The sequence below is a fragment of the Aulonocara stuartgranti genome (assembly GCF_965226115.1).
Source record: "Aulonocara stuartgranti genome assembly, chromosome: 17".
NCBI lineage: Eukaryota > Metazoa > Chordata > Actinopteri > Cichliformes > Cichlidae > Aulonocara > Aulonocara stuartgranti.
Window position 1 is genome coordinate 30,418,698 of NC_138953.1, and position 24,309 is coordinate 30,443,006.

General features: G+C 39.2%; 1 protein-coding gene across 13 annotated transcripts in view; it reads right to left on the bottom strand.

Moving 5' to 3' along the window:
* cacna1c (calcium channel, voltage-dependent, L type, alpha 1C subunit) overlaps positions 1–24,309 on the bottom strand; it is a 218,366-nt gene that overhangs the window by 155,865 nt on the left and 38,192 nt on the right. For all 13 annotated transcript variants that reach the window (XM_082510506.1, XM_082510505.1, XM_082510513.1 and 10 more), the window contains exons 2-3: positions 10,244–10,676; positions 3,350–3,455 (exon numbers count right to left, since the gene is read on the bottom strand). In XM_082510506.1, coding sequence (XP_082366632.1) covers positions 3,350–3,455; positions 10,244–10,676 — 539 coding nt within the window. The remainder of the gene's footprint in view (positions 1–3,349; positions 3,456–10,243; positions 10,677–24,309) is intronic.

The window sequence follows — 24,309 nt, forward strand, 5'->3', positions numbered from 1 at the left end:
GCAACAATAACTCAAATAATCACTTGTTACAAGCAAGGTTTGTTGAAGAGCATCTTTGAGACACATACAACACATCACATTTTGAAGTAGATGGGCTACAGCAGCAGAAGACCACACTGTGCGTCAGTCCTTTTAGCTAATAAACAGCAAACTGAGGCTACAATTCACAAAGGTTTGCCAAAACTAGACAACAGAAGATTGGGAAAAATGCCACCTTGTCTGAAGAGCCTCGATTTTAGATGGTAAGGTCAGAATTTGGCATAAACAGCAAGTATTGATCAATCCCATCTTGTATCAAAGAGTAGGCTGCTACCGGTGGTGTAATAGGATAGGGGATATTTGTTTAGTACACTTTTTTACCCCTTAGTAGCAACTATGGAAACTCCAACAAATTATCCCAAACTTGTTTCTTAAACATAACAATAAGTTCAATACACTCAAATACCTTCCACAGTCACCAGATCTCAAACCAATAGAGCACCTTTGGGATGTGGTAAAACGGGAGATTTGCCTCAGGGATGCATGACTGACAAATCTGTAGCAATTGTGTGATGCTATGATGCCAATATGCACCAAAACCTCTGAGGAATATTTCCACCACCATATTTTTTGTACCGTCACACATTTGACGACATCTGTGTCTGAGTGAAACGAGATCTGAACCACTGATGCCTCCACACATTAATCAGCCAGACAGCTGTGCAATAGATCTATCCCCCCACCCGCCTAAAAAAAAAGTTGCCTAGTTGTTAATACTGCACAGACACAGACACTTACATATACATGGTTCGCCTGTATATTTAAGACTCTGGTCCATCTGCTCACTGCTTCCTGTCTGTCAGAAGGTTATAAAACTAATTGAGCACAGCTGTAGTGGTTGTGTGTGTTGTATCTGTTCATTAACTTAGGAGGTGGGGAGGGGCCACCCGTAGGGTCCAAAAAAGAAAAAAAAAAGAAAAACTTGGCTAAAATATATGACTTGACACTAGTTTTGTTTAGGCCTTGCATTTTATCTAACAGTGTTCCTCACAGTGTGCCAGGGCTTTGTGCTTTATACGGTTTCAGAACACTGAAGCCCTCTACGGTGCTTCCATACGGTGGGAAAAACTGAGAGACTTATTACACAGTTCAGATTTCAAGTAAAAACCTCTTCTGCACTGAAAGACAAAATAATATTTACATAAAACAGAATTTCCATTTGGGTTTCCAACATGAATGACTGCGCTAGCTGCTTTTCACCTGAAAGTTCAGCCTTTCTCAATGCCTCTGAAGGATCAAGTTCTGTCAGTCTGTGCTGCTAATCTTATTAACGGTTTGATAACATAAATAGAACCTTTCAAATTATATGAAAGAGTGTGATTAAAGAGCTAAAAAGCAAAGCGTGATAAGCAGAGAGAGTAGGTGATGGGCATGGATCTAGAAGATAAAAAACAGCTGTCTGTTTGCTGACTCATATGCACCTGCTCTGACACTGTATCTTTATGCGAGAAATTAGAGGGTTGGCATACAGTTAAACAAATAAAAACAAATATTTAATCATTCACAGATGTGCTGTAAGTCCAACACAACATTATGAGTATGCAAGGTGAAAAAAGCCTAAATGGGGCCTCTTTTTCTGCTATTTGTATTCAGAAGACAAGACGGAACCATTCTCCAAACATGTAGAGATGTGTGGAAATGTGAAGGCCATAGTAAAGTGTGAGTTGTACAAGATAACCTTAGGAAGAAGGAAAGAAAGAGTTGGAAACAGAGTGCCAGATGTTACAAGGCCTCAGAGGGATTAGTCTCCTCTAACTATAAGGTTTTGTCTGCATACAGGATTTTTTGGCATCTCCCAAAGAGGTTTTAGCCAGAGCCAAAGGAAAGATCACCAGCATTATATTAACATTCGTTTTTAACCAAATATAGAAGAATTCTATGAAATAACAAGAAAATGCATAGATTTCTGTCACATGAGTTAAAATAGACTCACTATTTTAACAGTCACAGTCAAGCCCTAGAGATTCGAGCCAGGAAAAACCCTGTAACTATACACTGGCATACATTTGCCAGCTGACACACACATTCACACATATGTGACGCACATAAATCACATGTACAGTCGAGTCTAAAAGTTTGGAACCACGCTGAATATCAGTCATAGAAACCTGGAAATCCTTTGAGCACTTGGAAACATTTTAAAACACAAGAAGCTGAGACGCTAAATGTGAAGAATCAAGTGTGCTAAAGGAGGGCTAAATAGAGGACTTCTCAATATGAACTCATGGCTAGGCTGAAGGATTCTTAGGGGGAAGTGTAAGTCACATCAAATGCTTTGTGGAAACTGGTTCAGCTGTTTCCCAAGCACGGTCAGGCAGAACAAAACTGACCACATAATCAAAAGATCAATACATCAGGCATTATTTTCACTGAAAGACAGAAAAGTAGCTTCACCACAGTTGCGGGATTTGCTAAATGAAGTACACAACACTTCAGTCCAATAATCTGCAAGCACCTGACCGCAGCCTCACTGAGCATTTATGGGGACACTTTATGACTGAAAAAGCCAAGCATTCCTAACATCACAAGAAGCTTATCAAATCGTGGCTGAGTTTAATGTGTCATCATTGTGGTTACTGTCAGTGTAGCTCTGAAACCCATTTAAATTTTTCAAAGGTTTAATACAAAGCTTTTTATCAACTCTTAACATATGAATGAACAATGCAAAAATACAATTTGCAAATCTCTTTTTATTAATAACTCATTTTTTCTTCAATATGTAACATTTAGTACAATATGAAAGAAGAAAGAAAGAAAATCAGCCAATTAAAACAAGTCAAGTCAGGCCACCAACAAAAGTTCGCAGTTCCTCAGTGCAGACCAAAATGATGGTTTTGCCCACAAAAAATGAGGCCTCATCTTTGAGCAGATTAACCCACAAAGCTTTGTATATTTCATACAACTCTGAACTCAAGTTAAAAGTTATAATCAATAACCTTTTCAAAAAATTAGGGTAATTCCATGCCCGTTTTCCCCAAAGTTTCTGCCTTTCATTAATTTTACTCGCTCATTCTTATGCTGTACCTTCGCTAACTTGGCAAAACCGCATACAGTTCATGACAGTAAATCATACAAGGATGAATCAACTGGAAATGTGCAAATTACACGCTAGAATGCTAAGGAAAAACAGCAAATGCTGCTAATGAATTGCTTAATAAATCACCCCCTACAAACACAAGGTAACTCAAGTGTCAGGCCGAAGCAACAGGACTGCAAAAACATACCCAGTGAACCAAGCAGCATCTATTATACCAAACCGCAAGCGAGCATACTGAGCTGTAAAAGAGCTTAAATATCATGCACTACTCACCAAGTTGGAGTTGGTGGCGTTCGAGTCATCCTCAGGAAAGGGGATGTAGACAGCTAAGGCCACACAGTTGGCAAAAATTGTCATCAGGATGATGATCTCAAATGGTCTGAGTGAAAAGTTAAGGTGGAATAGTGTACACAAAACAAGAGATACAGAGGCATTTACATAGCAATGATTATCTTGGTTTACTTGAGTACACTTTAAAAACATTAAACTGAGTCAAATACATTTCTTCTGCTTTTGGAGTACCTCTGAGTTGGTTTTAAAATCTGTGATGGAAAACACAAAATAATATAGACTCTGGTTTCTGACCTCCTTGTATAGAAAAAGTCTTCATATTAAGCATGTTGTTTCAACAGAGAAGTATTTTCAACCACAGCAATACATCTTTACATAAGCATAGGTATATATAAACATCGCAGAGTGCACAAGGAGTGTACACAAGGAGAGAGATCAAAGTCAGTGAGTTTGGCTTTTTGTTAACAATGACACACGCTGGCTTACTTAGAGACCTCTTTGTGCGTAGTGGAGGGAGGCGAGGGTTAGAGAGACGCTGCATGGCCTAATATGGGTGCGGCAAGGAGCAGGCCTGTCGCGTGGAAGACGGGATGAGGAAAGAGTGAGAGCAAGATGGAATAAGAGAGGAGAGACACAGAGGGCTTTTATTTGGAACGGTCCTTCAGAGGGGAGTGACCTCATTATTTTGGGCCTCAGAGAGAGAGAGAGAGAAAGAGAGGGGTGGGAGAGAGAGGAGGGCTACAGATAAAGAGAAAGAAAGGGAGAGAGTGTGAAGGAGAGATAGAGGAGCTCTGGTTTTCATCAACACAATTACAAACTGCCACTGCTGTCACCTCCCTCCACCTTCTTCTTGCCCTCCCTCTTCTTCTATTCTTACCTTCCTTTTCTTACTTTGTTCCCCTCCTGTCTGCCTTCACTCTCGGCTGCATATCAAATTAGTCTAGACTCCAGACCTCAAGGTATAATGTAAACAGCAATGTACTGATGACTCGAGCTGTCAAAACCTCCAATCCTGAAGACAAACCATCAGCAAAGTCATATATATTAGCTGACACTAACATATTGCATCATACCGCGAAAGCAGTTGGGTTTTTTTTTTTTTGTCCTTGAGACCAGGGTTTAATTATTCACTACACTGAATCTCACTGTTGGACTTGGAAGTGGCGGTTTTGCAGGTGCTGTAACAACTGGTAAATTAATCTAATCAGCCAATCGCTTGACAGCACTTCATTGCATTTATACATGTAGACATGGTTGAGGCCACTTGTTGCATAAGAACATCACCAAAAGCACAACTCATAAAACCTTGAAGCAGATGAGCTACAGGAATTGAAGACCACACTGGATGCCACTCTTGTCGGCTAAGAACAGGAAACTGAGGCTATAATTCACATGGGCTCACCAAAATTGAACAATAGAAGATTGGAAACATGTTGCCTGGTCTGATGAGTTTCAATTTCTGCTGCTACATTCAGACGGTAGTGTCAGAATTTGATGCAGAAATCATTAAAGCATGGATCCGTCTGGCCTGTCATAAACTTCTTATTTAGAGTTGCAGATGGTAAAAAATAAATCAACATTCAGATATGGTTAGAAGTTTACATACATTCAACATGGGCATGAATGCCATGGTAATTTGGGGGTTTTAATGTTTTCTTTGAACTGTTCCAGAGTGGAATGATTCTGCAGCACACATCTTAAATGACTTTAAAAAAAACAAACAAACAAAAAAAAAAGAATTGGATGCAAAAGTCTGAATTTACTTTGGATTTTCTCGTTTTAACCCCAACAAGTTCTACAGATCACAGCCTTATAGTCTTCTGAAGTATTGCTTGCAATAGGTTTAGATGACCAATAAGAAATGGGTAAGTAATTCCCCAAAAATGGCCCCAACAATTTTAGCAATCATACTACTTGCACCATTAATAATTGCTGTGTGACTAGAAACAGACCTCCTATTCATTTTAGAGGCTTAACTTCTGTTGTAAGAACAGCACTGTAAACACATAAAAGAGAAAGAGCTTCAAATTATTACCATCAAGCAAATGTTTTGTTTATGTTTGGATTAAGAATTGACTCTTGAACACCATCGGCCACGAGATCATTCAGCTCGTTCAGCTTGGGACCAAAATGCATCAAAGTTAATCACTCACCCTTCTACCAAGGGCTCATTAAACTCACTTCAGACATATGGGGACCCACTGAAAAATAGGCCTGTGACTCATTCTGCATTCCTGACCCATAATTTCAAAAACCCTTGAGGTCTGCTTCCATCAGCATGATAATAAATCTACTGTCTGCTGTGCTGTTGAGAGCAAAACAACACTTGGAGGAAATTTGGGAGGTCTGTACCAAATCTATTCGTAACGTACATTAATTAGCATAACAACAATAGCAATATGCATCTTTAAGACCACAGGAAATAAAGAAATATCACTGGGAATCAACATTTTGCTGCAAGCAAACTGAGAGCTCTAAAATTAACCAGAGTAAATAAAATTGAAATCAACATCCATGAAGCTGAGAGGCTTTTACGGCTGATACATATTCTGCATTCTGACAGGCTAACTGTGGAACAGAATTTCACTTTGGGATTGCATCCTAGTACCCCTGAAGCTGTTATTTCTAGAGCTTCTCTCTGTACAGTTGGATCACATAAATGCCACATACAGTTTACAATAACTCAGATAATCTCTTATCTTTTCAAAAGCCCGTAAGGAATCTGGGCTATACTTATACTATCGAGGAGAGTGAGGTTACTTGTTATGCTGATATCCCGATATCTAGTTTCCTGAGTTTGAAAATGTATACGAACAGTGCAATTCTTCATGTAAGCCTGTGGAGTTTATTAGCTGTAGCTGGGAAGTGTGTGCATGCATGTGTCTGTTTGTAAATGCGCTAAATAACACCTTTTGAAAATGACAACTTAGTGTGATTTCATATAGAGAACATGGTAGTTAGGAAGATGTCTCTCTCGCTGACCTTGCAGCGTGCAGGTAATGTTTCCAGGCTATAATTACACAGCACGCGAGAGCACTGTGTGTCTGTGTTTTAGTCCTTTATCATCTGTGTTCAAGTACGTGTGTGTTCTTCAAGAGTGTTGCTGTGTGTTCTCTAATCTGAGTGTGTGCTTGTGTGAGCTTAGACAGGCCCCATTGACCTGTTGAGAGCAGCAGCAGTTGTCATGGTAACAGAGGAGGAAAAGCGGAGGATTTTGGATCTCTATCTCCAGAGACAGAGGTACTCACAGTACACAGGACATGCACGCATAAAGCCTCACATATATAAACAAAACATACACCAGAGTGGACACCGAGTCACCCACATGTTCAACAGCATGCCCGCACTGCAGTTATGAAGGACATCCCATAGCAGGGAGGTTAAATAGAAAAGCAGAAAAACAAAGACTTGGTGTTAATGGTGTTAATTGTGTTTCTTCCACGTTTCTTCGTGACTCAGAGGCCATGCCTTTTTAGCTGCAGTTTTCTTTAAGAGCACATTTTAATGTCCATTTTCTTTCTGTCACCTCACCAACGCTCTTTTCCTTCCCACACTGAGCAGTTTAAATGAATGATTTCAGGGAATTGTGGCTAATAATCTCATCAGTTCACTGGGTTAGATTGTTCCAGCAGCCCTCAGGGTTTATTCATGCTTTTGGCTTATATTTTCCAGCTTCTGCACAGCTGGACAGTTGATAGGTTATTGGCACGATAATGACAGATACACAAGGTGACCGTCGGGACAACACGCTCACCGTTTCCATAAACAAACTCAATAATATAGGTCTGACTCCACTTTCATGAATTCATGGCAGATTCACAAGTTAACCTGCATGATGGAGGGAATCTATGTAAATGGAAACTTTTGTTCAAATTAAAATTTGTGAAACTTAAGCACTTTTTTCATTGTAGTTTTTTGATAAATATAGCCTGTAATGTCAGGCTCAGACGATAACAATGCCCACTGTGCCAGGCTAGGCTAGGTTATAGTCATAAAATTTGCTTTTTGATGACTGAAAGACCTGAAAGACGAGAGTCTGATCCTTGACTATTCCTGCTTCCTGTCTTTCACCATATTCATGACACAGTTGGAAAGGAGGCTCTAGCTAGCAATTTACAGGAAAAGAATGTAAAGAGACATTAGCAACTAACCACCTAGCTAAAGCCAAAGTATCCTTCCCATTTTGTTTTTGCAGGTGTAAAGTTGTACAAAGCACAGCTCTTAATACTACGAATTTTGTAGTATCCACAATGGGTTAGTGGAAAATCTAGAAAACCTTACATGGTGGGGCAAAGCAGGGGCAAATTACCAAAATATCCACAAAAACCATTTAAAGTATCATTATCTCATCTAAGAAAACAAACACAAAGGGATTTTTCTACAAGTTTTAAAGCAGAACAACTTTGCTCACACCGTGCAGTACTCACTGGCAAAACAATGGCACAGATGAAAAGTATTTTAAGGACATAAAAGTTGGGGCGGCTGCTGGATGTGGCAAGTTTCTACAGCAGGGGGCCAGTTGCTCCCCTTGCCCCCTTTAGATCTGTCCCTGCTACAAAAAGAGCTAGTATAGCATATTCATCTTTCTGTCTGGAAGTCATTAGGCAGCCCAAATGCAGTGTTGTTTTTTGTTCATTAACAGACACTAAGGGGTAAAACAATTAACAGTAATGCACAATCTCAGCTTTCTGATCTGGACATTATCAAGTAGTCTGAACAATGTTTTTCAGACTAGCTTATAGTGTGAACATGTGAGGTCCATTAGAGCCTATAATATTATCAACACTGATTTATTGTGACTTGTTAATTTGTTAATGCAACCCACCCAGCACATGCATTAAAACACATACTTCCTATATCTTCTTCTATTTCCTACCATTTTGCACTGCTTTCTACTTCCTTCCTCTTCTCTTCCCTTATGATCCTTCTATTCTAAACCCACACCTCTACCTCCTTCCCTCCACTTCACTCACTATTTTCTTGTTTACCTTTTCCGTCCTCCCCTCAATCTCTCACTCCCTCCGTCCCTTCTCTGTTACTCAGCTCCATTATCTCTCCTGTCGACATCAATGTCCTGCCCACATCCCTGCCTTTCTCATTTTCCTGACCCCTCCTTTTCCTCTCCTTCTGTTCCTCTAAGAACCGTGTGCAATTGTGCTCTTGCTGAGTCGAGGCTTATGTGGACATGCACCTACTATTGATTATTTTGAGTGTGACACAGGCCATTTCTGTCTATCTCTCCATTTCCCCGTCTCTTTCGCACCCTGAGGGAGAACCATGTCATTATGTTCAGGAACTTAAAAATAGATTTTAAAAAAACAAAACAAAACTGGAGAAGCAGGGTTGAAAGGAAGAACAGTAAGAATTTGGGATTTGGGTGGACAGAGGGAGGGTTGGCTATTAAATGCTGAGACTCCTAGGTGGAGGATGGGGGGTGGGGGTAAAGGATGAACAGAGGTGTGGATGGACCTGGGGGAAAGAGGATAAATACACTTTGAAATAGCAAGGGGAGAAGTGTGAAGGAGGGATGAAAATGAGACAATTTTTTCATCCTCCTGTGAGAAAACAGAAATAAAGAATGTAAGATGAAAGAGAAGAGTAGTAAAAGAGGGAGAAGGGCAGGCAGAGGAAGGGGAGAAGGGATTAAGACTACTGAGTGAAGAGGGAAAATCACACTTATTGAGAGCTAGAGGACAGAGAGAGATTGATTAAAGCCCCATACGAATGGGATTATCATTATGGGGGGGAGGAAAGGGATAAAATATTCTCAGTGGACCATGGAAATTTTTACTCATTGTCCTGGAAAGAAATTTTAAAGTTAAAATTAAAGAATGGGAATGGATGTCCAGTAGGACAAAAAGGCCCAAAAGACATACATAAATCCACTTTGAAATAACAGAAAAAGACGCTTCAGAATCAGCTTTTTGTAAATCCACCTGTGCATCCTCTACCAGTTATTAATCATACATATAAAAACATCAATTAGCTATAATTCTATTTTTTTATGACATGCTGTTCCATCTGCGTCTCTCCAATAATTTCATCCTAAATCTAAAAAACAAGGGGGTGGAATATGGTTGCAGTAAGAACTGTATATAAAAGATGGATGTAGCTTCTGGGCCTTAAAGGTGAGCCAATGAGGAAGTGCTTTAAGCTTGTATTCTATACAATGGCCAGCAGAGGGAGAATATCTTTTTCTTTAGAAGTCTGGGAAAACTGTAATTGCCCCCCTTGCTCTATAACCTTTGCTAATACTTTACTCATGAATTTATGGGCTTTTGGGAAGGATTTGAATCACCGTTTGACTGACAAGTTTCTACTCTGGGAGACTGCTATATATATATATATATATATATATATATATATATATATATATATATATATATATATATATATATATATATATATATATATCACTTACTCGGATTCACCCCTTTCTCATCACATCCAGTTTTAAAACTCAAAAATGCCAACAACAAAAAAGCTTAGCTTGAGGCTTCACAACGGGACAGGACCAATAAAGAAATACGATCAGATAAAGTCTGTGGTTTGCAGTTGAAACATATTTATCCTACATGTATATGTTTGCACAGGAACATTATATATAGTTGTAAAATATAGAAATGTCATCATATAACTCTCCAGTACAATAATAACAATAATAATAATAATGGATTGGATTTATATAGCGCTTTTCAAGGCACCCAAAGCGCTTGATAAAGATGGGCCATAACCCTTTACATTTTGAAACTGACATGGACAAATTCTACTTTTAACTGATTTTCTTTAGACTATGCAACCAATTGATAAGGATCTGATCTATGAGAAAGCACTACACAGGGAACAACCCTTTGCCCATAGTTTGTTGAAGGATACTTCCACTCTACGATGCTGATGCAGGCCCTGCGGATAGGATTCTTGAGTGTGAGGCAGAGTAGAGCTCGTGGCGGCCTTGTGGCTGTCGTTGTGGTTTGTTTCTTGGGTTTAGCGGTATAGTGCTGTCTCTTCCGTTGCGTGGAGCTGGCCGTGGAGATGGGCCCTCGCCCTCCAGACCCAAGCCCCGCCCCTCCACCCGATGCGGCATTACCCATCATCTTCGCCTGCCGCGCGGCATCGATCGCCGCCTGCCAGCTCAGGGCTGCCCCCGGTGTGGGGATGTGCTCTGGAGCCAGACCAACCACGCCCACTCCATGGTTGACCCCGCCCCCTCCTCCACCATGGTCGCCATGGCTAGTGCCACCACTGTGCTCATTGGTCAGGCCAGGTGGAGGAGGTCGAGGAAGAGGAGGAGGGGGAGAGTAGTCGGAGCCTGGAATTGAGAAAAAGAGAAAAGACAGAGGAGACAGGAAGTTAGCTACATAAATTTATGGATTACTTATAGAAGGGATTTGCTTCAAAAACTGTTTAGTTTGTTGGTTTGTTAGATTATTCTGAATATTCTGAAGAGGCTGGATAAAGCACAAACTCATCAGTTATGATGCCCTGTACTTTGTATTTTTGTTAGCTATCGAGTTCAAAAGAGCTAACCGCTTTAACTGAAAGTCTAAGGTCTTGACAATGTTGTGATGTCTTCATCACAAGCCATCAAATGTAGTACTTCAACATCCATGTGAAAGACTTGATGGCACTAGTACCACTTGTGCATGGCTGGATCCCTCAATCAAGAATTTAGCAATGTCTACTTGGGGAGATTAAAAACAACTGAGTAGCAAACAGTTCTTTGGGTGTAGTTGTAGGGAACTAACATGTTTAAAATGATAGGTCTCCCAGCTTTAAAGATTAATACCCACTGAAAAATCCAGAACGTGTTTAGCCCTGAAAAGAATAAGACTGGGGACAACAAATGCTTGTATTGAAATAAAAGATAAAAAAAAGAAGAGAGAGACAGAATTACAATAATCTCTGTGAGATTACATAGTTTTACGCAAACAAATCGTGGGAATAAGACAGTGTAAAACAAAGACACCGGATTAACCATACTGTATGCTTAGCCAGATTAAAGACAGTTATAATATCCTCTCAGCCCTCCTTCTCTCTGACAACTCAGCAAATGTTTCCACTGTGCATATAGATTATACGCTGAAATTTTATGCAAACAATTATTATTCACACAAAGCCAAGCGTGCAAGTGCACATGGAAATTTTCTACAGATGGAAGAAGTAACAGTGCTTTGCAGAGACAAGGGTATGTTTGTGAAACAGTAGTCAGAGCTACTGATATCAAAGCAGAAAATGTTTGTTTTTAATGATTAAAAAGAAAAACTAATTTTAAAATTGTTAAATTGTTTGAACGCAATAGATTTAGTAGATATACTATTTAATCATACAAACTGGAATATATATCATTATCTCGATGTTGCAGTGCCATATAGTAGATCACTAGATCTTTTAGCACAACTAATGCATGGTGGAAATGAAAAGCTTAATCTTTGTAGATTTAGCAATGTCGAATTCATAAATCTCATAAAGTGAAATTCTTTTGGAAGAGGAAGAATCCAAAAGTTAAAGAACCTCTGTAAAGTTAATCCATCCTGTGCTGTTGCAACAGAGATAAGGAGCTAGAAAGACAGAGGAAGGAGAAATGTGAGTGGGTTCAGAGGGAGGAGGAGGAGAGAAGTAGATTTATCCTACAATTACAGGGCATTCACAATGTCTGCTAAAATCCTGCTCCTCTCACTTCACTGCTACAGGTTTTTACAAATGCACTCACACTGGGCGATGGCCTGAGGGAACAGTACATCACATCCTGAGGACTATAGTGACTATAACACATGCACAGAGTGTATATACATCTATCGCCTAATCATCTGCAAGTGCTGCTTTCTTACTCAGTCACAGTAAAGTAAAAATAGGACAGCAATATCCCTGTGACTAGGGAAAATGGATGGTTGCCTGGTGATTGGACTAAAAAAAATTTTTCGTATTCAGCGACTGAATGCAAGTAGTTGCGGTGATTGATTGTCAACATGTCGTAATCCATCTCAGTCAGTCTGTGCCGATGAACGGAACTGGCCTGCAAAATATTTTTAACATATTTGCGTTTATAAGAGTTAATTCGCATATCATCACAAACAAATTGCATGTAATTGCCAAACTGATAGCCGACTGATAGCCGACTGATAGCGTTTCATCGCCATCTTGAAGCGTCAAAGTTGTTTTGAAAACAGCAGCTACCTGCAAGTGGTCACAAACCTGGTCCTTGTCTTCGAAGAAACTATTTCAAAGGCAACAAGATTATAAATTCATTGTGACTGTAGCATTATCCACAGAAATTGACTCGTCAAGAGCAACTTAGAAGGGTGCTGGCAAATCTCACATGCTTTTTGGCAATGTAAAACATAATAATTTATCCCTTACTAAAGATATATTAAAATTCATTACTGAAGTTGCTAATTACTTAATCAGTATAATTAGTTCCCTATTTTTCTTTCCCTCTCTTTTTAATCCATGTACCATGCCTCTAACAACAACTCTTAAGCCTCAACAAGCACACTGAATCTTCACATATGTACAGCTACTGGACTCTGATACGCCCATGAAAAACAGTACAACCATCTTAAATGTGCTTGTATTTAAATGCTACTTAAGTGATCCAAAAAAGTCCAATATTTATATAAATATGCATGACAATGATGATGATAACTGTGTTAGGCATTCAATCATAAAAACAAGAAAACACAAATATTATACACACATGACAGAAAGAAACAACACACTGGACTTATTTGAGAAGTTAGTTACTAATTTCAGCATTTTTTGCATGCAACTGTGGCGTAAACCATAGATAGATAGATAGATAGATAGATAGATAGATAGATAGATAGATAGATAGATAGATAGATAGATTTACTGATGCATTATTCATGGTAGCAGGCCTAATTTTATTGACTTTATACCATTAATAAGTTTAATGTAACCAAAAAAAAAACACAATGGTACAGCTAGATATAGCTATATTAAGACATTGTAGAAAATTATCCGTAGCCTACTTTGCTTAAATGGCCTACAGTGAATAAGATGTTATGCGCATACAGCTACATTTACTTTGCGCAACACATTTAGAAATATAGCAAAGAGCTAGCTACTCTGACTCACAGCTATCACCAACAAGTTAACTTGGGATCAAGGACTTTTTGCAGCACTGCAGAAGTCAAGACACAAAACCATAATACAGCAATGACATAAAAATAACTTAGTAGATCCTTATAATACTTGATTTAGCATGTTTACATGCCATAAGCTAGCTTAGCTAGCAACTAACACGACCTTCTGTTGGGATTAGTGACTGAAATACAACCAAAATGTAGTCTTACTGTTAATGTTATATGAAAATATGAATAGATAGCCATATTCCACTCCTTATAGTGATAACATCCGTCATTTGCTTGGCTTGTCATCCTTAAGGAAAACAATATAACTCAAAGCTATAGCCTTTTAGCGAACTCTTATTCATTCTTAGTATTTATTGATATAGCGGTTTTGCATTTTCAGACTTTTCTGTTATGATTTGTTCTATTAATAATGTAGATTGCTGGTTTTATTTGTGTATGTGGGTAAGTTGTTTTTTATGGCAAGTCTGCTGTAATATTTGTTTGGATAAGTGCTATATAAATAAACTTTATTGCTTCTATTACAAAATAAACTGCGATGCCCTCAAGGTAGAAGTGGTCTTAAAAAAAACAACAAAAACAAACAAACAAATGCAGTAAGAAACAACAGCACCAGATCTGCAAATATTTAAAGAGTAGTGTGCTTTGAATAGAGCAGTCATGCCCAAGGAGGTGCTCTTTACATTTACCAGCAATGAAGTCACTTGGTATCAGATGCAGCTGTGTCCTATGAGAAAAACCACTGTGGTTTCAATTTTCGAGCATATCTTTCATCTCATTACTTGGCTGAAACTGCACTCCCCTCATTTATTTATTTATTTTCAATAAAATGAGGGGTTGATTTTAGAGATTTTCTTAAAATCAGCATAGTAAAATTTTCTTTTATCAAACATGCATTTTGGCTCTGTCTCAGATGCTCCTTTATACTGGAGCATATCTTCCTTCAGTGCGAGTTAATAACTGCTTCCTGACTTCTGTTGCACATCATCATTTCTCCTTTGCTCTCTATCTCTCACAAACGCACACTCGCAAACACACTCACACATAATCACTTTCAGCATATTGTACTGCTGTGTGATCAGTTTATCTCACATAGCCTGCTCCTCACACAGGGTGTACCCCACCGAGAGAGTGTGTTTGTTAGTATGTGTGCTGTATGAGCGAGTTTGAGAGGATTAGAGGCAAGTAAACTTTAATAATACTAATCTGTCTGACCGCGTGTCTCTCCTGTGCGTCCGTCCTCTCACATGCATATGCACGGACATGTGTTTGTGTGTGTTGCACAAGCTTATGTGACCGACTATAATTCTATTAGCAGCTCTAATGGAAACACAGCATTCCGTGGAAATATGATTCCTAGAGAAAGGGAGAGGTGGGACAAGCAAAGGATGAGGAAAAGGATGGAGGATGAAGGGAGTTTAAACCATGAGAAAGAGTGGGATGAATGGAAGAAGAGGCTGAAAGACTAACGAAGGGGAAAACAAAAATATATGAATGACATCAGAAAAAGCGAACAGAAAAAAGTGTAAAGGACTTAAAACCACTATTGTCATTACACAACACTGTAATGGCAATAGTGGTTCATTTTTATGCTGTTATTGTTATTGTTATTTTAGTAGACTCGCAGACATAAGGTTCTTCATTTTCAACATCTATCCACCACAGGTTTTGTGGTGTAGCTCCATTTAGGCCAGGCTAACTCATCATAAATGTTCTTTTGTCTGTGCTTTCATGTTACTCTGATGAATATAACTCACCTAAACATTGTTGCAAGACTAAGCACCTGCTTCCAATAGCAAAGGCAAGCCCCAAAAGCAGTGACCTCCCCCAGCTGAACCACACCGCCAAAACTGATCAGAAACTGTTTGGGAGCCTCATCGGTGCCTCAGGCTCTTTGCTGTGCTTCTCAGAGTCCCCAGATCCCAGTCTGTACAAGCATCTGCAGCAAGCAGCAGAACAAAGCCAGTCCACAGAGGCCAAACCCTGAAGCCCACAGGACCCAAAGGATCTGCTGCCAACGTCACACCGGGAGACAACACAGGGCACCCCAAGGGGTCCCCTCCCTTGTGGTATATAATAATAATAAACTAAAAATGCATGAGAATTAAATGAAACAGTGATGAATTTATCTATGATCTTCCAGGGATAAATCAGGGTCAAATCAATGAATAGGAAGCAGAGGGACTTTATACATCCAGCTTTGTACTGTAAAGACAGTCAGCATTCACTCTTAATGAACTTGAAGTGAACCTGAAGTGAAACTGAGTCAAACTTCACTGTGAACTGAGCTGGAGACTGTAATGAGCCGTGATTCAAACTAAAGTCAGTGGAGCTGTTATCTACTTAAAGATAAAGACTGGCAAAAGATACTATCACTGCAACTCTAAGCACTCTGCCTCAAAATATCATTGCTGCTCTGCACTTGCACACAGACAGTATTCTCCAGATCGGTTGGTCTAATTTTGATTACCAGCAAAGTACGGTTCCTTTGCAATTTACAGTGTCAATAACTGCATTAGTGGAAAGCTTACAAAGTATTATGCCGCTTTGCTCTGTTAATTGGCTCAACCAGATAATGAACAAAGACAAGGACCAATCAGATTATGCCATCCAAAATCATTCTCAAGTCTTTCCCTCAATCTGGTCTTTTTTCCTCGCTTCTTTTTTCACTCGTTTTTACACTCTCACTCTCCGTCTGCTTTTGAACAGGGATCTGCTTGAACGGACAGTAAAGATGCAATTATCAGTCAGTTAACTGATGATGACACCTGATCACACACTAATTGAGCTAGGGTCCACACATGCAGGCACGCACAAACATGTGTCACCTCTAATAAGACGCAGAAAAAAACTAATATTTTTGTGGCGAAAGCTGGTCTGTTTTCCATCTTATGAAAATACTATCTCCTTTGTTTTAAGTGTTCTGTTTCCTCCTCTCCTATTTTTTTCCTCCTCTTGGTCCTGATCATTGCCAAATACCCTCTTAAAAGCCTGCCCTCTAGCTTTTCATCTCTATTTCTTTCTCCTTCCCTAACCCGCACCTCCTCATCCTCTCCTTCTTTTCCCCTTCCTTCTTTTCTCCCTAATCTATACAACTGTCACTCCCTCCATTGACTCTCCAGCAGCAGACAAGTTCATTTTCAGTCGTGCACCCTTCCTCCATTAATCTACCCCCACCCCTCGCCCATCGCCTCTCCATTTTTCCCTATCTCTCTTGCCTTGCTGCTTCTCACTCTTTCTCCCATCACTTGCCTCTCTGTCATCTCCAAATAGCTGACAATTATTCTTTCACTCCTGCTCTCACCCATCTCCTTAGCTGAAAAGAGAGGTTAGCCCATAACTAATCAGATCCACAACACCGCTCCTTCCTCGCCGCCTGTAGCAGTCACCTTCGGCCTCATGCCTGGACTAAGACACTAAGCAAAAGACGACACAAATAATTATTTCAGTGACAAAGATTGTCACTTCTTCCACGCTTTTCAGATCTTGAATGACATCCCATCACGCTTAACCCTCATTATCGCTGTCATCGTAAATACCAGTTGTAATGCTAATACTACTTTTTAACCAATTTATGTGTCATCCACTCACTAACGCGCACACTTACACATACATGGAGCGAGTGTACTCACAAATCCCAAAGCAAGTTAAAGGGTTTATGTATCTGTTGTACATACACACAGTCTACTCCTTCATGTACACACTGTGTGTGCATATGTGTGTCTCTCATTTGTCTCTCTCTCACACTGTCCATATGTGCCCATTATCTGGCCGAGTGAGCACGGCACACAAACACACACTCATGCATACACACCTGCTACCCTCAACACACAAGCACACCTGCTCCCCTTGAAAAATAAGACACATACACACCTGCTTTTCTTAATCTATGATACTCCCCAGCAGACACACACACACACACATAAAACAAGCAGGACATGCATGTAATTTACAAGGAAAATACACAAAGTGGAAATCACATGCTTGTGATTGGGGCATTGCTGAATAATCATGACAACCAAACAAACTGAAAATTTGCCACACTGCACAGAAAATTTACTGTTAATGGGCAAAAGGGCAGCCTATTGTCAGGAGAAATTCCGGCTCATTTAGCGCACACTGAAAGTAAGATGCTTCTTATTGGTTTGAACACAACCAGTCAGCACACACACCTCTGGCTCTTACAGCTGACGTAGTTTGTCCCACTTTGTGATGTCAAACACAAAGAGGTAACAGCAAGACATATTGACACTTTTTGGTTATAAATAATAAACTAACAACAAGTGCGTGTATTTGTGTTGCTCAAGCCATTTTTTTATTGTAATAGTTATTTATTGGTGTAAGCATTAGCTATAAAAATCCTGTTGATTTATTCATTAAACTAAGCAAGATACCTGGTGATGAAAAGTGAAGAAACTGTGTATGTGGATATTCCACACAAAAATGTAAATGTTGTTTGAATTATGCATTAATGTCCTGTATTCAACACTGCATGGGTTCAGCCCTCGCTCTGTCAATCATGATTCTAAAGCAGTGATTGGTTGTTGTCTCCGTATTCCCAGGAAATCACAAAGGACACGTCTTTAAAGCACAGGGTAAAAAAATAAAATAGAGCTCTAATACTAATATATAGTAGTACAATTAGTTTTCAATCTGTATATCCAGGATTTAATACTGTGTGATAAATCCACCACTCTCAAAACAGTCTTATCAGTGGTTGTTTATTCACACAAATGCCGTAGCTTTCAGAAAATTAATAAAAGAAGTTCACTGCGGGACTGTAAATGTAGCTACTTGCAATTTATCCCTTTTGAAGTGACACTTGTTACAATAATGACACATTATTTTAAATCCTCAGAGGTTAACTTTAAGCCAAAGATAAGACGTTGATTTTAAGTTGTTTAATACTTTGAAAGTCAAATCAGCGCTTGGCTGACTAGTTTGAGTCTGAGCCACATCCAACGAGGTCTTATTTTTTCATGACACAGTGAAATGTGAATTCCTCTGAGATGATTTTGGGTTTTTTTTTAAGTAACTTTAATAAATGTTTTGGATGCTGAGAGTCCTGAAGGTTTGGCAACAACAGGATTTTAGTTAAGGTAATAATCTGTTGTAATGTAATGTCTCGGGCTTCTTCTACCTGTCCCTTCAAAGGAATTATTTAACATTCTGGACAGCATGCTTATTCCATATCTAAATAAGTGATTAGATTAACAGCACTCTTCAAGGAGCACCCCATAAGCTTAGTTTAGAGCCTCAACAAGCTTACAGTAGCTCTGTCCAAATTCTGCCTTATAGCCTCCCTAAACTTCACTTCCATTATATAGTTTGGCATTTTTAGACAGTTTCTGTGGAGTGATTTCAACTACAGTGTGTTTCTTCTTCACAACCTTTGAGTGGAAATGAGTTTAAATATTGTTTGGCAATAGTAGTAAGATCCCTGGTTTGATTCTTAGAGGAGACATAAATCTGTTGGGGATTGTGTCAGGAGCTCAGATTTGTGAAGCAGCGTTTTAGTAAGTCTATCTCCGCTTTTGATTGGCTGAGAGCTAATTAGCATGGTCATACAGCCTATTCTTTACCCAGACAAGACCTAAAAACATGAACGCAACAGTCAGAAGCCACTTTCTGTCTCAACATTGCGCCATTTACCACTATAGGTGTCAAATAGAGTCAGCGAACATCTGCCCTCTAAGTGATGTACAGTAAAAGTCACTGCAGAATGACTGGGGTATAATACATTTCAAACAGAGGGAGTGTGTCTTAATAGCTGACAAAGCATAGACACAAAGGACAAATGTGAGGGTGAAGAACGTGAGCGAAACCAGTGGAAAGGATGCCGAGAAATAAAAGAACTTAAAGGAAACAGAAGCGTGAACATGAGGAGGAGGAAAATAGAGGAGAAAGTGACGTGTAGAGGAGGAGGAGAGGCAAGAGGAGGAAGGTTCGTTCGCACTGCCTCTCCATGCCGACCTCGCATACACGAGTATTCATGCACACAGCGCAGGCAGCAGATATTAATAACTCCTTATTAATATTCATCTGCAGTGGAGAGATGTGAGGCCAGAGTAACCCAGATACGAACAGTTTTCTCTACCTGTCTTTGTGTGTGCGCGTGTGTTCCTTGCATCTAAAGTTTGTGATCTCTATCAATCTCTGCCTTAGCAATGTATATATTAACCATTTATTGGACATATTTGCTGGCTAAAACAACATAAAGAGTTAATTTCCTGAACTCTGATAAGCCACACTCCCAATGCAGAAATTCTGAATGCAGTAAGGTCAAAAGCTAAACCAACAACACACAAGTTCCACACAATAGCATCACTAACGAATGCATTTTCTCCTTTTGAGATACAAACACGCTTAAACAAAGTGGCATGCAATATTTATTAGTGGCAGGTTCCACCTTATCCACTCTCCTCCACAACTCCTGTTCGGTCCTTTTCTTTCTATTCTGCTTTTGTCTTCCTGTCTGGCTCACCTCCCACTTCACATCTGCCCTTTACTTTTGTAAAGGCCACAGTGGGCGCCTGCATTGTACAGCTTATGCCATTCAGGCATGTGTTCATCTAAAGAGCCTTTCTGTTAAAGTAAATGCATACATTTTGTAATCCCACTGAATGGAAATCATGACCTTGGCAAGGTCATTTTATGCAAAACCCACTGAGCCTTGCCTGTATAGTGCAGAATCAAGTCATTGCAGGTGGCGTGATAGTGGTTATACACAGGTTAAAATAAATAACCATCTACTAGAGGATCAGCACACTGCAAAAGAAAAATACAAATCACATACTGCATACACCCTGCAGCATCTGTATTAGCAATTTTATTCATTAATGTATGTATTCATTTAGCTCCTATAACTATAGTAGCAGGTGTGTGACACAAATCACCAAATCCTAGATTGCCTTTAACAATACCCAAACCTCAAGGAGTACGATAGTTGGAAAGACTGTATGTCTGTGCAGGTTGTCAGTCATCCTGGTCATGATAGTCTTAAGATCTTGAAAGAAGAAGGCACTCTGGACTTCTTTAAGTTTGTGAAGATGTTTTACTTCTCATCCAAGAGACTTTTCAGCTCTAAAAACAATAGGTGGAGAGTAACAGGTGTTTAAACCCTCATCGGTTGTACACTTTGGATCGACTAATAATCCTGTGCATCATCACATGAGCCAAGTGGGAAAAAAGTTCTCAGTCATTACAAAAACTGAGAGTTAACAGTTGAACCCCTCTATCGTGTGATCCACTGAGGTCACCTGAGGCACGGTTTATGTGGGGCTCACAGGCCTCAGTTGCACCACAAGACATCTCAAAGGTAACCTTTCGACAAAATGCATGTTATCTTATAATCTCTTTAAATGGTTTAAATGCTGCATTATTGAATTTATATTGATTCTACAGCTGGGCTTTTAAAATATCACCAGCCAGATTTCAAATATTTATGGATGCCTGCTTTGGCTGTTATCTCTATCTTTTTGGCAGCCAACTAGGTCACCGTTTGCCCGCCTGGTCACTCGTTTTCTCAAGTCATCGTGTGACCATGTACCTTTCAAACAGCAGAATATATCAAATCTCTCAGCTATGCCAGCAGCAGTCGCCTGGCTTAGCCATTAAAAAGAGCCTGTTCATTTGAGTTCAACAAGAGGTTAAAAATGAAACATAAAGAATAACCAAAATGCCAAAATCAAAGACAATAAAAATGCTCAATAACAATGTGTCTTACACTCCCCATATGCCCTTAAGCAAGGATTGTATTTGCTCCAGGAGCCGCAGTAGGAGACTGTGGATGCAATCTGCAGCTGAGATGAGGAGGGATTGTGTGAAGATGTGTTACTGCGAAGCAGAGCGTTGATGATAAGCAGTTACAAATTGTAACACCACTTTCTGTGTGACCAAAATCAAACAAAAAAGCTTTCAGTCTTTTATGATTTTTTCTCCTTTTTTAAAAAATTTCTTTTAAAAATTGTCTTCAGGTGCTGAGAGAGTGAAGGACTCACAACACAATGTAGTGAGGCAAACATCCCAGTACAATTAGCTTGAACAAAGCTGGGTTTCTTTCTTGTCAGCTGCCTCCTGTGGGAAGCTTTCTTTTTGTTAACTAGGCCAAAACAAATTTAAAAATCAATATTTTGAGTTTATCTAAGCAATAATAAATTCACATTTCACAGCTTCGCGCTCAGTCTGCTTTTAATCTTCAGTTTAGATCTGAAATAGATTTTTCTTAAGTGTTTTAACAATATTACACAGATATGCATATGCAAACAATTAGTTTGATTTCACTGAGCTAATTTCAGTTAATTAAAAGGTGAAAGTCTCACCAGCAGGTTCCCTTTGACTGCTGTCTCTTGAACTTAAACAGGTCCTATTGGGAAAGCCTGCATTTAAAAACGCTGTTAATTGTTTAACATTAACTCAGTTCCTGACAAATCCATATTATTCAAGCTTCTCACAAATAAACTGTAATGTTTACATTATAATAGACCTTAGGATTTTAACACCACTGCACACATCACCTCAACCTTACAGCTGATACAGGTCACCCCAGATATAATAAATCATAAGTGATGATAAGAGATGGATCAAGCATTCAATCAGGGCTGAAACTGTATTTTAAATCGTATTCGTATTCTATTCAAAATTGTGTTCTCATAAAATTAAAACTGCCTTGTTACTGTAAGTTACAAAAGGCTGCTGGATAAATTATTAATGAATGCATTTTTATTTTAAAATGATCATTGTAGCCTGTAGCTACAATAATACTTGAAATACTTGAATCTTGCTTGTGGCTTTCATAAACATCACTGTGACTGTGTACCTTGCCATAAAAACAACAGCTAATCTAGTTAGAACACACGGTTCAATTCAGATTTCACTTATTTATGACTTGTTCATTACCTTGGCTGTGCTGGCACAGAGTCAGAGCATGCAAAACCCTCAACCTCTGGGCAACCACTTTCGATCTCAAGGTGACAACACAAGTCGCACATATAGGCCAAACAATCTGACACCAAACAACTGCAGTTCAACTTGAACTGAAAGCAGTCACTCACACTTTGGCAAATTTTTATGAATAACTGCCATTTAATCTATGAATGTAGACAGATCCCCTACAAGTTGCAACCAATTGGAGTCTATCTGATCTGTAACGATTCTTTTTGCAACAGGCGACTCAGTTCAGCCTGTTCCTAGCAGGTTGCATTGTGAATATATTCCCATATAAAAGCAAGGATGCTAAGTGCCTACTTCATTTTGCAGTTAAATCTACGGTGGCCCTGAGAGACCAAACAGACTGCAACTTAAGAAAACACCAGCAATAAGAAAAACACTGCAAAAGCACACAAAACACAACAGAAATAGGAAAAACTACAATGGAAATAGGAAAAAAGAAAACAGAAATAGGAAAAAACAGATTTCCGAATAGTGATGTGTTGGTTGCGAACGAAACGGCTCTTGGAGCCGGGTCTTTGAAGTGAACAACGCGAGCCTGCTTATTGGGAGCCATATTTTGATTTTTTTTTTCTCTCTCTCTCACCCTCTCTCTCTCGCACTTTTTTTCCTGCTTTGTCTCTAGGGGCCACCATATATATTTATATATAAACATATATAAATAAAACCACATTTTTTTACATTAGTAATTCCTTTTGTGCATAATTTTAGATTGTTGTTGATAATAAATTAATTAAAACAACCTGAAGATCCAGTACGGCCCCGGTTGGGAACCGAAAGAATCGGATCTTTTTAGTGAGGCGAGCCGAAAGAGCCGATTCTCTAAAAAGAGTCGGAATTCCCATCACTATTTCCAAACGCACAAGGGAAATGTTTCTGGGGAGACAATAACCCGACGGACCAATTGCAGGAACCAAAATATGCTAGGAATTGCGCTGGGAGACACTTAAAAGAAGTGGAGGATCTATCGGTTTTGTGAGGAAAGAAAAGATGAGAGGTAAGTGTGTTAACCTAACTTAGCCTAAAAATCCGTCATCAGTATTATATGAATCATGATAAAACACACCTCCCATGTTTTGGGTTCCTGCAACTGGTCCGTCGGGTTATTGTCTCCCCTGAAACACTTCCCTTGTGCTTTTGGAAATCTGTTTTTCCTATTTCTGTTTTTGTTTTTCCAGTTTCTGTTTTGTTTTTTCCTATTTCCGTTGTTGTTTTTCCCTATTTCCATTGTGTTTTGTGTGCTTTTGCAGCGTTTTTCTTATTGCTGGTGTTTTCTTAAGTTGCAGTCCGTTTGGCCTCTCAGGGCCACCATGTAAATCACCTTACTGCAGCAGCTATATCACTATTACTGAATCTTGGAATTATGGTCCACACAGTTAGCTGTAAAGTCATGTGAATTTGTTAGCGACGCTTTTCTTTCCAAGCTCCTTAGACTATTGTGTGTCTACATTTTTCAGTGTGTTGCAAATTTCTAAATTTCACACCTGCTGAAATGTTTTTATTTCAACTATGGTGGCTATTTTCCAATTCAGTCTGCAAATCTGCTTTACTCTGAGCTAAACACAATCACTTCAGATGAAAGAAAAGGTTTATTTATTTTTTTGATGTTTAAAACTTGATTGAAATGAGAGTCGTCCGATGCTGCCACCTTAATCTAGGAGAAGAAAAGCGTACAACCAGCCAAAACAGAATTGGATTTAAGGGTCATGAACATCAGACTGAATGAAAATTGTCACATAGTCCAAAAGCTCTTGGTTAATTCAAAAAAAGAAGAGAAATTAATAACCGAAAGCGCACATAAGGAGTCTAAATCGTAAAATACCTTGAGGATAAAAGATAACGGAAGAATATTGCAGTGCAAATCACGATCTCACTGTAAAATGG